This window comes from Sarcophilus harrisii, chromosome 3 (assembly GCF_902635505.1).
Source record: "Sarcophilus harrisii chromosome 3, mSarHar1.11, whole genome shotgun sequence".
In the NCBI taxonomy this organism is placed as follows: domain Eukaryota; kingdom Metazoa; phylum Chordata; class Mammalia; order Dasyuromorphia; family Dasyuridae; genus Sarcophilus; species Sarcophilus harrisii.
The window spans coordinates 60,151,385-60,166,555 of NC_045428.1; the positions used below are offsets into that span (position 1 = coordinate 60,151,385).

Here is a 15,171-nt window from a genome sequence, read left to right on the forward strand (position 1 = left end):
GTCCCTGTCTCTGACTCTTTCCTTAACTTATTAGATGAGATGGAGCCCATCAGAGAAAAGGTAGTGTGTGGAAGAAAAGGTTATTGAATTGTAAAGGAGAGGTGAGAACTGTTCGTTTACCCCCTAACTCCTCCCAAGTCCTAGATCTGTCTTAAACTCAGCAAATTGAAAGGACCACGTAGAAAAGAAACATCAAGGAAGATCTACGTATAAGGGATGGTGGTGGTCGTGGTGGTGGTGGTGATGAGGGGGCATGAAAATATAAAACATTTTTCAGGGACCTCATTTTATTGGTGGAAGTGGGCCCCCACTCTTCTTCCTCTTCAATTAAGACACCATTTTCAAGACCAACAGCTCCCTTTTCCGTACTCGCGGGGTTTTGACTCCTATTTCAGGTAGTTAGTGACTAAGGACCCAAGAGATGGAGGATCTTAAAGATGTCCCTGTCCTCCAGCCCTTTATACTCCTCCCTCCTCACCCTCTAGCTGAAATGAGCTAGCTAGAGGACAGGACTGATACTCCAGATTAAAGAAGCAGCCCCGGAGGCTGAGAGTCCCCAATACGTCGGCATCTCCCGCGGCAGAGACAAGCACCCGGCAAAATGCAAAAGCGGGAGGAAACCCGAGAAGTGCGGACTTTAAGCAGGGGGCCGGGGCGGAGACCAAGCGGAGCGATCTCCCTCACAATTGGCCGATCCCTTCAGACTGGCGGCCTGACGTCACTGTTCCCCGCCTCCTTGGCAATGTCTACAGCCCGCTGCACTCCTAACTTAAGCATTTATTCCACTGGGATAGAACAGGCAAGAGCGGCGCTGGCATCGACAAAATCATGGCTGGGATTTTCTATTTCATCCTCTTTTCGTTTCTGTTTGGAATTTGCAATGGTGTCACCGGTTCTAGGATATATCCTGCCAACGAAGGTAAGGGTTTGCTGGGTGCGCGCGCTGAGGACTGACGGGAGGATAGACGATGTTTTTTCCCGGCTATTCCGGAGATCTTGGATCCGGGGTCCGAGTGTGCGCCATCCTCCTAGCTGTATGGGATGGGCAGGAGTGGTGCGAGCCGGAGAAGAGGAAAGATGAAAGATTCAGGCGACCCAGGTGGGCGCCGTGGGTGCTGCGATGGGTGCAAGCTGCAAGTCTGTCCAAGTTTAGTGAGAGGGGCCAAAGTTCATTAGCATCTGCGGACCAGTGTCTCCAGGGGACGGGACGGGCTCCCGGGAACCTGAGAGCGGTGTAATTCAGCGCAACGCAGATCCTAAAGTGGAGTTCTGCAAAGGATCGCGAGTTAGTGGTGGGAGAGAGATCAAGTCCAGCGGCTGGAGCGGGATGGGGTGGTGGATCCTATTTCTTCTGAGACTTCATCCTTTGCTCCCGGAGTCTTAAAGTTTATTTTTACCACCACCATCCCTTCTCTCAGCTATTTTCTTTTCTTTCTTAAACCCGAGAAATAAGGCTGCAGGTTTGCAGCAGGATCGCGGCTGCTGCGCCAACCAGGGTGTTAGTGACCTGATTTTTCAGGGACGTGACTCTACAGTCCTGGATGCGCTCCTGTCACTGGCAGTCCGGGAGCTCTCCCATTCCTCGGCTAATATAATCCTTACCGCTCCCGGGGAAAGAGAAGCAAGTTGCAATCCAACAGATTGTAGGGTTTCCCTTTGCGGCCCTCCCTGCGAGCGTCCCTGGAGGTGGCGTCTTAGTTCCGAAATAAAGGCTTTAGACAGCTAAGGACAGAGCTCTTTCTCCGCTCATTCTCAGAGCGTCTGGAACGAGCGCATCTGTGCGGTCCGAGGAACTGGGTTAATTTATTAGGCTCGTTTCCTAACCAAGGAGGCAATAGAGAAGGTGTGTGTGTGTGTGTGTGTGTGTGTGTGTGTGTGTGACCATTATATCTATACCTATCTACTATCTATCTATTTATCTTGTCTATATCTAGTCTTTCTGCGCATTCCGATCCAGTTTATATATTTCTCCTTACGAAAGGAGAGGGGGCTAAAAAAAAAAAAAAAAACAACGTAGTTTCATCCACATAATGTAGGAACGGACGATATCCAAAACTAGAGAGGCTGGAGATGAGAGATATACACATACCTGACTACAGAAAAAGACTGTCTATGAGGGAGATAAGATGGTCCTAGCTCATCTCCGTCCCCCAGACCACCCGGGGCCTACTGTCTTCTGTTACCTTGTCAGGTGTGGGCGGCAGGGAGTCCTTTACAGAGGGATAGGCAGGAGATAATCATCAGGCCCTGTGCGCTCGCTCTGCTACTTCGTGAACTTAATAGTCCGTCCCGGGAGACTCCTGTTTGTTACCAAATGCAGAGCTCCTTTCCTCCTTTTGATTTCTTTTCTTTTCTTTCTTTCTCTCTCTTTTTTTGTGTGGGGGAAAGGAAGGGGAGCCATGGGGCTAGGGTGGCTAGAGAATCTAAACTTGGAGCTGGGGTGAAATAGCTGTAGCCAAAATCCACCGACGTAGCCGCAGTAGGGAAAAGCCAGGATGTCTCCTCCCTCTCTAACGCGCCCTCCCCTTATTTTTTTTTCAATAAATTCATTTTGTTCCTTCTTTTGATTCTCATCACGTTTCCCTTTCTCCCCTTTTACCCTCTCTTCCCCCCCCACTTTTTTTTTTTTTTTTTTTTTTTTTTTTTTGTAAATTGGGTCGCATTGTTCCCTTTGTTTCCTTAATCCACCTTACATTAATCCAAATGGATGTTGCATGCTTTTCTCTGGGGAGAGAAGAAAGATACGGAGGTGGGGGAAGGGTGGAGGGAGATTCTAGGTGCTGGGGTAGGGGTGTCGCTGGCGGGGGGTGGAGGATAGCTGTTACAATTTTTAAAAATCATATTAGAGATTTCAATTTCTCCATAAGAAGAAAAGGAAGAGAAATACTGGTTATAACTAGATGGACTGGGAAGGGGGGGGGAAACTACTGGGGAGGAAAGAATTCAGAATAATGGGAAGGGGGCGGTTTTGGAGTAAGGAGGGATTCACCATACCCATTCCGGGGAATTGTTACCCCTCACCCCATTCTGGTTGGCCTTGCTGATCATGTTAATATACCATTGGTTCATTTTTAGTGGATCTTTGGGCCTCCAGATCATCAGGGACGATGGGGAAGGGAATGGAGATAGAGGATTAGGAATTCATTTGGATTCTCAATGTCATAAAGATAAATGACCTTAGCTGTTCCCAAAAAAGGACGTCTTTCATACTTATGTGGTGTCATAGCACCATGGTTTGCAGTTCCAAGTTAGGATGACAGAAGCATATCAAATCCATTAGATACTACTATATATACCTAAAATTCAAAACTCGAATTCTCTTCAGAGGTGTGAAAGGAAAAACAAAGGCAGTAACATCAAACCGTCTCCACCAAGAGACCATAGACGATGTTATTCTCCATACTTGGCTATGATTCTAGAATACATCATGCATCTTTCCTTTGAAACTTTGCTATTTTTAAAAATCAGCTTATCAAACATTAATGCCATATAGGTTTAGTTGTGATAAACAGAAAAGGAGGATAAAAGAGGGAAAAATACGCTCAATCAACCAATCAAAAAAAAAAAAAAAGAATCCTTAGTCTTTTATGATCCTTAGGGGAAACTCATAAAGAATTCAATTATGACTTTGCCAGGCAGTTAGGTTATATAGTCACCTGAAACTTGTGAAAATAAATATAATCCCATCCAATGCCATTCATAGATATCTGCATATTTTACTCTGGAGATTAATTGCCCCATATTGTCTTCTCATTTTATTTTGAATTCTGCATTTATCTTTAAAACCAAATGGATTAACAGAGTCCTTGGAAGGAATTTTAACTGCTAGGCAAGTTAAATAAATAAAAACCTGCAGATTTAAAGGGGGGGAGAAGATCAAGTGAATAATGATTATTTACATAAGTGAAACAAAGTTTGGGTTTAGATCAGAGTTGGATGTGCTTACCCTCCTCACATATGGAAACACTCAAGCAAATAGTTTCTGTAGTATTGGCTTTTAGTGATTGGAAATTAATCTATTTTGCTTTGTTTTTCTGCAGTTACCTTATTGGATTCCAGATCGGTTCAGGGAGAGCTTGGGTGGATAGCCAGCCCTTTGGAAGGAGGGGTAAGTTCTGAATGGGTAGTTGATCAAAAGAGCTCTTTTTTTTTTTTTTTTTTTTTTTTTTTTTTTTTTTTTTTTTTTTTTTTTAAGAGTGATTAGTAAGTTTCTGGAGAGCCCTAATGGCTCGATTATTGTTGATTGTGGTGAGGAGGTCAGATTTCCTCCATGGCCTATGAAGTGAATTAGGCTTTGTTGAAGAAATCCTATACTCCCCCTGGATAACTCTGTCATGGAAGAACTAGAAACCAAAAGGGCAGAAAAGGGTTTCAAAATTAGGAGATTGGTTGAGGCATGGACTTAGATGCCTATTTAAAACTAAAATACTGACAAGAAACATGATCTGGGGACCAAATTGGAATCTATGCCTATTTCTGTTATAGCCGTGGAAGACCTTACAGGGGTTAACTGTGGAGCAATTGTGTTATTTCCAGATTAAGAAAATGAATCAATAAAGATAAAGGAGGGAGAAGGCAGGTCTTACTGCATGCAAGCAAGTCCAATTCTGAGGATACATACTGTGAAAGCCTCATACCTCCATATCACAATCTCCAATCACTGCTGTTTTCCTGTACATTCTGAGAAAGCCATCTGACTCCTGCCAGTTGCATCCCTTGTCTTCAAAAGAAACATCCCAACAGCTTGGGTTTGGGTATTGTTTCTGCCAAATGTGGAAAGTTAGAGAATTTCTAGTCTAAGGTCGAAGGGACTGGGATGGCTGGTTAAGTAGGAGAGACCTCATCTTCGAAGGTGCAAATATTCACTGTTAATTTGTCTCAGTATATGTAGCACTTGCCGATCACTGCCTGCATCTGAAGATGTAAGAAATGAAAATAGGCAAATGGCAACATGTCTCCTCTCTCCCCATCCCCCCTTAATTATTAGTCCTAGGAAACAGTCTTTGAAATATGTCAGCATTGTGCATCTTGCTCCTGCCAAATTAAAATAACTCTCAAATCCTTTAGAAATTAAACAAATGACCCTGACTTGCACCTTTAGTATTCTGTGACTAAGATTCGCTGATTGAAAATAATGGGGTTGCGAGATTAAGAGGCTTTATTAAGCAAAATACAAGAACTAGTTACCCAGTATGGTGCCACATACCCTTGAGCTGAATAAACACTTGAGTGATTTATAAGGAAAAAAGATTTATAGGAACTATTGCAGGTGAACATGTTCTCTTTCCAAAAATAAGGCAAAGACATGGTTAGTAGAGCTGAAGAAATTTAAGCTGCCTTTTAAAAACTCTTATGCTAGCAGAAATTTGACTTGGCCGTCTGTGGCAAATAATACTATAAAATTAGTTTGCCTCATTGTGTGTTTTTTGTTGTGGTTTTCTTGTTTATTTTTGTTGTTTGGTTGGGTTTTTAAATTTATTTTTGTCCAGACTTGACTACGGTTTTCAGTAGTTTTGTGTAGAAAAATATTAGATGCCTCAAAATCATTTTTTTTTTAAGGGACACTGTGATTGGCAGGTCTCTGGCAGTGTAGACAGGCTGTATTCATTGTTGATTGTAGGCAATTGCCCTCATTCTTTGACAGTGGAGAAAGGTACAGCTTTATCTCAGTGAGAGTCAGGCTTCTTGTTAATCCTATACCCTGGAAAGGTCACTGATTCACACAGGCTTTCTCCGGCTGCAGTGGGGTACTTCTCTGTAGATTAAAATATATGAAAACTACCAGTAAAATTGAAGATGGAAGGTGTGAGTTATTAATCATGTTCATTTGCCAGATTTTCCTTATTGAAAGCTATTTTCCAGTTTGAGGAGGGAATGGCTATAGTTTTATGCAGAACCTGACATTTTACTAAATCCCTGTACATGTAGCCTACTTCAAGAAAGTTAGTGACAAATTTTAGATCCTATTTTACGGCCTGCCTGATTCTTTGCAAGTGTGTATTGGAAGTTAACAAATTCTCTATTTCTTTTTTTCCCAATTTTTGAAAAAGCATCCTGGTCAGTTCTTGTGGACAGGAAACTTTTTTTTAAAACTGTGATTATTTATTTATTTATATTGAAAACTATTCCTGGATAAATGCATATATTGCAGAATTGCTTTATGGGTCTATGGTAGACAATTCTTTACCTGTACAGCATTTTAGGTGTTATAATGAGATGGTGATGATAAAACTTAAGGATTCCCTATTCCCAAATACGGAGTAGCTCTAGTACAATTAATATTTTTAGTTATAAACTTAATTTATAATTTCTTAAAATTTTATAATTGAAAAAGCTTAATGCCTCAAATTTCAAATAGGCATTGAATTGGATTGTTAAAGCTAAATCTCTTTAAAAAACTGATTATCATATGTAAAGTGATATGAAAACTTTAAAATTTTATATAAAGTTATATAATGTCGGGTATTATTATTATTATTACTTACAACATTTGCTACCTTTTTTTGGGGGGGAATTTGAAAGATAGTTATTTGGAGATAATAGTGACTATCATAAACTGGATTGATTGATTTTTGTTAATAAGGACACATTTTGGAAAATATATCAAGCACATCATCATAGGTTATAGGAGACTCCTTATTCTCTTCTACCTTCATACGTGAGACCAATCCTACAAAATCCAATCTCCATGGCATCCTTTTAACACAGAATTTCATTCAGAAGGCAATTCTCATTTAAAAGAGCTGACCACTCATGGTCTTGCGCTATATACCCTAGGATTTAGTGAATAGGGAGTTTTGTCAGTAGTTCAGTTAATTTGAGCTATGTAGTTAGTCAAGCAGGAAGCATCAGTGGAAAAATCCCACTTTGGGGCTTTAGCTATCCTATTTCATACTGTGTAGACAAAACCTAAGCGTCTCAGTTTAGATTAGGATATTCCCTTTGCTCTGAGATGGAATAACTTTGTGAATATTTCTAAGAGGGGGGAGATTATATATTGGATTCATCAACTATTTTCCCAAGTAAAGGAAATTACTGGCAATTACTTGCTAATTAGAAGGAAGAAAATCAATTTTGATTCATACTCATACTTATTTCATCCCTGGCCTTTACCATTCCCCCCCATCCAACTTTGTCAATAGTAGCAGATAAATAAAGAATTTATATGTTATGAACTCTAAAATGTATACCTAATACATTTTCTTTGCTACTAATGTTCAGTAATACCCTTGGGGATGCCTCCAAAAGATATGTAATATTTTTACATAATTCTTTGGAGCAAAATGAAGATATAAGTAGAACTATTCTGTAATACTTGTAAAGTCATTTCTTTTCCATCTAGTGATATTCCTATGTCGCTGCCAGGGCAGATTTATGTCAGGTCTATAGAAATTCAGTAGACTGGACATTAATGAATGATTGGAATGGACAATCTATCTCATGGCTTTGTCAGTCTATTGCAACTCCAAATCTATTCTACCATAGGAAGGGACATCTTTAACAAGTAATAAGGGAAGCACCCTAGCTCTGAAGTCAAAAGTCTTAGGTATAGATCTTACTTCCAATATGACTCTTGTGACCATGTGCAAGTCTTTTTTTTCTGAGACTCAGTTTATTCATCCATAAAAGTGAAGAGGTTGAACTAAATAATCTCTAGATCTGTAATCTTTTGAATAATAAATAGGACCAAGCAGATTTTCCAGGCACATCAAATTCAGTCTGCATGTCACGGCTCCCACTCTTGTTAAATTTTCTCATTCTTGGTGACATAATTTCCATCTGCTAGTTTATTTTCCACTCTTCAAGGCAGATTTAGAGTGAAATAAAATGGGTTCAATGCCATATTCCTTTCTTAAAACTTCTGGATTTCTGAAATTTCAAAAGGAATAAACAAACATACATGATGATTATAGGAACAAATGGTTTTAAAGTTAGTTACCATTGCAATTGGCCCCAAATCTAGTATTCTTGGGTTTACTATTGACTGCCCATTTTCTTGGGATTACTTGAGATCACAGAATGTTGTGAATGTGTTTTTTTTTTTCTTTTTAAAGAACAGTGATTGTGCCAGAAAGAAAGACTGACATTTTTTAGGTATTAGGGAGCAAAGTTCTGACAGGAGTTCTACTAATTAACTGATAATTGTCTTCCTTTGGCAAGCTACACTCTTCCTGTCCTTAATTTGCAGGTCTCTACTCAATTGTTGAAACAATATACATTACTGGGTTTTCATTTATAAGCAAATTTGAACTGTTGCCACTTCCAATTGGTGCTGTTGTAATAGGTGAACTGAAGGCTGCTAGACCACCAGAAATAACTGTGGAGAACTCACAGACAATAAACTCACCATAAATGGGATTACCTGAGTCTTTGGCTGTTATTCAAGAGATAGAACCAATGAAAAAAAAATGCTTAGCCACCAAGATATCTTATAACTATTATGACTGTGTTTCTCTAAAGAGACTTCTGTAGTTGGTTTTTGTATTTCTCATTTTTTAGTAGTTCTGATGTTAGAAACAAATAAAATTAGGGTCCTACTGGAGGAAGAAAGGATTACCAAATAATGCTTTGATGTAAATTTTCATTTAGTTTATTTCTCTTTGAATATTCACAGTGGGAAGAAGTGAGTATTATGGATGAGAAAAATACTCCAATCCGTACTTACCAAGTCTGCAATGTCATGGAGTCCAGCCAAAACAACTGGTTACGAACTGATTGGATTCCTCGAGAAGGGGCTCAGAGGGTGTATATTGAGATTAAATTCACACTGAGAGACTGTAATAGCCTACCAGGAGTTATGGGAACTTGCAAAGAGACTTTTAACTTGTACTACTATGAATCCAATAATGACAAAGAGCGCTTTATCAGAGAAAGCCAGTTTGCTAAGATCGACACCATTGCTGCTGATGAGAGCTTCACCCAAGTGGACATTGGTGATAGAATCATGAAGTTGAACACCGAGATAAGAGATGTGGGACCACTGAGCAAGAAAGGGTTCTACTTGGCTTTTCAGGATGTTGGAGCCTGTATTGCTCTAGTCTCTGTTCGGGTTTTCTATAAGAAGTGTCCGTTGACAGTTCGAAATCTGGCCCAATTTCCAGACACCATCACTGGGGCTGATACATCCTCCCTAGTGGAAGTTCGAGGCTCTTGTGTCAACAACTCAGAAGAAAAGGATGTGCCAAAAATGTATTGTGGGGCAGATGGTGAATGGCTGGTACCCATTGGCAACTGTCTATGCAATGCTGGGCATGAAGAGAGAAATGGAGAATGCCAAGGTAGGAACAGCCATATTGTACTTTTCATTAGGGCTTAGTGCACATAATTAAATCAGAGATGAGACTAAATGGAGTAAAGCCAGTAATTAGCAGCCCCTGTGGGATGCAGTGGGACAGAGGGGTCTAATGAGCAAGTCCAAAAGCTCCAGGTGGCAAGGCTAAGACGTTTATAATTCTGACAAAACAAATGATCTTGCTATAATCAGCAGAAGGTCAAACACATTTGCTAACAGGCTCTTAGATCCAAACTGACTTGATGTATCCTATGCAATTTAAATGAACCCACTGAAGCAATAGATACACTTGACTGATCCTCACTTAAAGAGAGAATACACTCATTTCTTGAGCCATAATTTTCTACTAGGAAATGTTTGGTAAAGGAGCAAAGCACCAACATGTGTGTAGACATGTGTTATTGTATGGTAGACTTAGAGATGATGAGTTGATTGGGTCATTTTCAATCCAACCAGCTCAGTTGATTAAGATAGACCCCTTGTGAGCAGTTTGTCCATTAACACTGTGTCCCTGTCCATTTTTGAACAAATGTGCCACAAGCTGGTATGGCTGTTTCAGGCACACCCACTTCCACTTTGCACACAGATAAACACCACCTCTAAGTAAAATTAATTTTGACATAAACTCTTTTTATTTCCCTTAGGAGGTGGAACAAAGTTGGTAAAAGCTCTTTGATTTGATTTGTGGTCATAGGCAGCAAATCGTGATTTATTTTGATTGCTCTAGTCTTCTAAGTCTAAGTAGTTTATCTCATTAATGACTAATGGCGGATTTTTGTTGAGTAATTTGTGTATGTGGCTTATTACTACCTCTGTTTTTATAATTTTCAGTTTCAAACAGAAGACTGTGATATTGCTATATGTATATTTGTATATGTATGTATGATATATATGTGTATAAATAGACATTCATTATAAAATCCTATTTGTAGTTATTGTGCTTCTGTGATAGGGATTAAAATTTTTATTGATAATGTCCTCTGCACTTATGCATTGATAGGAATAAAAAATTGCCAAAAATAAAATTATCCAATGTTTTCCTAAACAAATTCAAAAAAATAGCAATGACTTTTATTTTTGTTGTATATATTATTTCTATTAGGACTAAACAGAACCAGTATAACACAATTTGGAATTGGCCCATAGGTGGCTTCTCAGATTTTGCATTGCTGAGCAATGGATTGAGTTGCCACATGTTCATATGATTTGGTCATTAGGATGACTAAGACAGTTGATTGCCAAATTGCTGTTCAGGTCTTTTAAAGGAGAGAATTACTCAACTATGTGACACTCCAATTGATTTAAAGGCAGGTGATGTTTATGGCTTTTTTTTTATGATTCTTTTGGATCATAGAAATGTATTGGATTTTACTTTTATGGTTTATAGTGGTTGAGGTGTTTGAAAACGAGTTTTAATGGTAACTCCTAGGGTATTGCCAGTTATTCTTTTGGGGGAGGTAACTATTTTCGGTTCTTGTTTAATTTTACTGTAATACAATGAAAAAGGTTGTCTGTCAACTGTTTCTGCAGACCCAGTATAAGAAAATAATTTTCATTTCAACATCATACTTGGAATAACCTTAAAACCTTAATTCCTTGGCATTTCATTGTTTTGTCCTTGAGTTAATAATCACTACTTAGCCCATGCCACATTGCAAACTGGTGATTCTTTCTGGCATTCTGATGAGAAAATACATAAGCATATCTTATATGCTAGTAAATCACAATGATGGCAAAAATTGAAAAACACAGTGAAGTGACAGGGCATCATATTTAGAGTAAATTATTCTGTCTTTTGGATTTCCGAAAGACAGCAACTGCACATCTCTACATGTCAAGAACTATAGAAAACATTGTTAACTTCCAGTTCCTGCTAAATGCATGCTCTTTGAACATTAGTAGATTTTGGCGGATCCAAAATTGTCATTGGTTTTCAGCTGTCCCAGAGTCCACGTAACTCATACATTGTTATATGTGAGGGCTCCTGACTGACATTTTTACAACTACAGTTGGGGGGGAGGAGAAAAAGATGGAAAGGAAAGTGGATGGAAAAACAGTTGACCTATTTAGTGATTTGTTTAATGGAAATAATCATGGGAATTTAGAAAGGAGGAAGCAGAAATGAAATACTACCTAGTACAAGGTCCATGAGGAATTGTTGAGTGAGTCCGGTGTCATCCATTTCCTGAGCTTAAAAATTTTCTATTTATTGGTTGATAATGGAGACATGTTGAGTCATTTTAGAATGAGCGAATATATGGTGAATTTTCAGAAATTCTACCTATACCTTCAAAGAAGTTTACTTAGAAAGACTAGTCTTTCCTGGTCTTTCTCCAGTATCTCCCACCTTTTACCTTTTGCTACATGGTTTCTTTATTCCCCATCTAAGGTCATCTCTAGTAGTCCTGATCTCTATCTTGCTACTGGATCTGAGTAGCTCTGAAGGAGAAAGTGAGGCAGCTCAGTAATTCTATGTTCTTTAGATTAATGACTAAACTTTTTTCAAAACAAAAAGTCCATACAAAAATCTTCCAAAACACTCGGCAAGACAAATTTAATTAAATGTGGCTGAAGGAAAGAATCAACTGTGAGGTCCCTGAAAGGCCTCCCTCACTTAAATCCAATTCACTTGCATGTCATGGCATCACCTCCCTGATGTCATGCTCTTCAAAGGAAGGACAAACGACAATAACAATCTATTCCCAGCCCCCAACCCAAGTAATAATCTCTGATGAAGTCATGGGTATCAAAGAAGAAAAATTTAAATGACAAAGAATTTTTCCAATACCAAATTAGTGTTGCTTTTTTTCACATGACTTAAGATAGTGAAAATCAATGGAAATAAAAATTATTTTCTTCAATGGTGATTTTACTTTTATCATAATCCTTATCCCAAGTTCACATCGTTTGCCTGGATACTGATTGAGGGTCAGAGTATTTTATAGCAATGTTGATTTCTCTCTGATATTAGGGATATAATCCTACCAAAAGAAGTTAAACATTTGAATTTTTTATTCCTGTTGAAAATTATGTCAATTATTTCTATTCATTTCTTGATGCCTTGGAAAGAAAGAAAAAATTCTATTGGGTGAGCTAAGCCGGGGAGGGGACTGGGAAAGAGATTTTGGGTGAAAAAGCTTAAACCCAAGAAAGAGCTATAGAGAGAAATCCTAGTAGAGCCTTCAGAACTCTGGGGCAGGTTCCACCCCAATTGTTTTTTCAATGGGTCTACTGTGACAGGATAAATACAAGAGAAGGGGAAAGGTCACATGCTTCCTCATCCATCTTCCTTGGGTGCTTGGAGGTCAGAGCTAAGATTGATTAAGATCTTAAATGTTTGACAAAGGATTGGTGGGCAAAAATGGCCATGTGGCTGGGGGCCTGTGGTGTCCTGTTGTTTGAGACCTAACCCTAGTCATCTGGTGGAGTCTTCAAGGGACCTTGGGGACAGAACTACATTTCCTCTTGCCGTTCTTACCTACAAGCAGTACATGCTAATGGAGGCCAAGAATGAAGAGACATGTCAAAAGTTTAGAAGGTGATTGTTGGTTTGCCCCCCAAAGCAGTTGCAAGTTCATTCTAGCTTCTGCTCTCGAATAACATTTTCTGAAATGATTTTGTTCAGTTGTACTTAGACAACAAAGGCTGTTAAGTAACTCTTCTGCCCTTTCAAGGAGAATGGATGACTGGAGTTGGCAGTTTGAACTTGTGGAAGGAAGACTTGGTACTGAAGAAAATTGTGCTGCTGAAACCTTGTCATGCTGTCAAAAAAAAAAGGAGAAAGAAATCCACCTTAACTCTCCCTATTTTTCTCTCTCTGAGGAAATGTTCCAGATGTTTTACAGTGGTTTTTCATTACTTAAGAAATATTAAGCAATTCTATTAAAGAGTATAGGAATTGGAGGAAAAGAGACAAAAAAAATTTTTTTTTGCAGAGTTTGTAAACTGAGAAGTGAATCTAAGGACATATAAATATTTACTCTTTTGGCATTCTTAAACTTTAGTAAACAATATTTTAGGAAAAACTCCATGAAGAATATTGGGAGCAACCTAGGAAATTCTTTTATTACATAAAAGAATTTAGTCTTTTATGTAATGACTGTCTGAAGGCCAATATGATTATAGTTTTGGGAGTAAAGTCAACTTGGACAGAAATTTAACCTTACTTTAATTGCATTATTTTGATTATGGGACTTGTTTTGTATCTTAGTTATATATACTTTTTTTTTTTTTTTTGGTGGAGATATGGGGAAGCTTTTTTTTTTTTTTAAATTAAAAACCTTTATTTTAAAACTAGAGGAAAAATAAAGGACCCTTAGGTATATCCTAGCAATTAAAAATAACTTTAAGTTTATAAAATTGAATATTTCAATTTTATAGTATTTTGCTCAAGAGAAATCAATATTAAGAAAATCAATACTTTGTTTTTCTAAAACACAATAGTGGGCTTTGGGAGAAGGAATGGTGAGAAAGTATTTAAAAAATAGTTCATTCAGAGAGCTGCATTTTCGTATCCTTGCTATTTTGCTATTTTTTTTTTTTTGACATTTTTCTTTTACCTTTGATAAGTGTCCTTAGGAAGCAATCACTTGAAAAACATGGTTGCTTTTATCTTAGAGCCTTTGAAACATACCTATGATCATTGAAAAGAGAATTTCATTTTATATCTGAAGAGCAGGATTTAATTATGATCCTTCCCTGCCCCCTCTCCTTATGCCTTTTTCTTCTGCTTGTGACCAGATTTTTGTAGGACTGAGATAATGACCCATTCTAGTTACATCAAATATGATGTAGCCAATCTTTCAGTTAGCTGATCATTTAAGAATTTTGCATTTCTCTCCCCCTCTTCCCCACTAGCTTCTTTATACCTCACAAAGAAATCCTAAGCCAAATAAAACAAAAGCAACCCACAATAAATTAAACTTTGATAGGTCTAAGAGGATGTGTTAAAGCATGGGAAAGGATTAAATTAATTCAATTACAAATTTATGATTTAGATAATTGCTGAAAGTGTCTCCTTTCCTTCTAGTAGAATGTAAACTCCCTGAGGTTAAGAACCATTCCTATTTTGTATTTGTGTTGCCAATGCCTAATATTTTGCAGCTAGTAAGCACTGAATAAAATATTCCTTAGGTTGGGTTGATTTGGATTGAATTGGGATAGAGCCTTTCAGTTAAACTGTCCTATTTGCTATTTCCCCTCCTGCCTCTGGGATTTTTTAGACAGATTGTTCTCCACAACCTAGAACTTTTCACCTCTGTCTTTTGGAATCCCTACACCCCTTCAAGCTAAGGTGCTATCTCCTACATGAGACCTATCTTGATTCTCCAGATTGTTAATTCTCTTCTTAATATATGTTGGATTGGGGTATATCACCCAAATTTGGATATGAACTTTGATTCTTTAGTGAGATGACATAGGAAACTCTTGATTGGTTCCCAGTGACTGGATTTATCCTGAATGTGAATAAAGATTGGGAGTCTGAGTGGATGAAGCCGAATTGAGGAAAGTCCCCCATCTGTAGTTCTTAAGATCTTGTGCTTATTCTACAGTTTTCATTGTCATGTAGGAGTGGGGCAAACCCACCTTTTCCTGAATGTTCAAGGTGATTAAAGTGCTGTGCAAAGGAAGAGGAGTACAGAAGTGAAAAAGGATAGAATGCTTTTTTGAGGATCTTTCTACCAATGATTGGTGTTACCCGTGTCATCTTCACAGGATATATGCCCTGTCCCCCTGCAACTCCCACCCCTCAGCAGCAAAAAGCCAGACTTCATGCCTAGGTGTATGAGAGGTATTTCAATCTAGCAAACCAGAGGTTTGTCTCCCAGTGACCATGTACTGCATAAAGAGGGAATTTAATAAGTGCTTCTTTAGATGAA

At 38.4% G+C, this 15,171-nt stretch overlaps 1 protein-coding gene across 3 annotated transcripts in view; it reads left to right on the plus strand.

Annotated features, from left to right (window-relative positions):
* The first annotated feature begins 499 nt into the window (after window positions 1–499).
* EPHA4 (EPH receptor A4) overlaps window positions 500–15,171 on the plus strand; it is a 171,268-nt gene continuing 156,596 nt past the window's right edge. For 2 of the 3 annotated variants that reach the window (XM_003766149.4, XM_031957971.1), the window contains exons 1-3: window positions 501–919; window positions 4,041–4,108; window positions 8,615–9,278. In XM_003766149.4, coding sequence (XP_003766197.1) covers window positions 829–919; window positions 4,041–4,108; window positions 8,615–9,278 — 823 coding nt within the window. In that variant the 5' untranslated portion in view covers window positions 501–828. Of the gene's footprint in view, window positions 920–4,040; window positions 4,109–8,614; window positions 9,279–15,171 lie in introns of all 3 variants that reach the window. The other variant, XM_031957970.1, reaches the window with a different exon arrangement.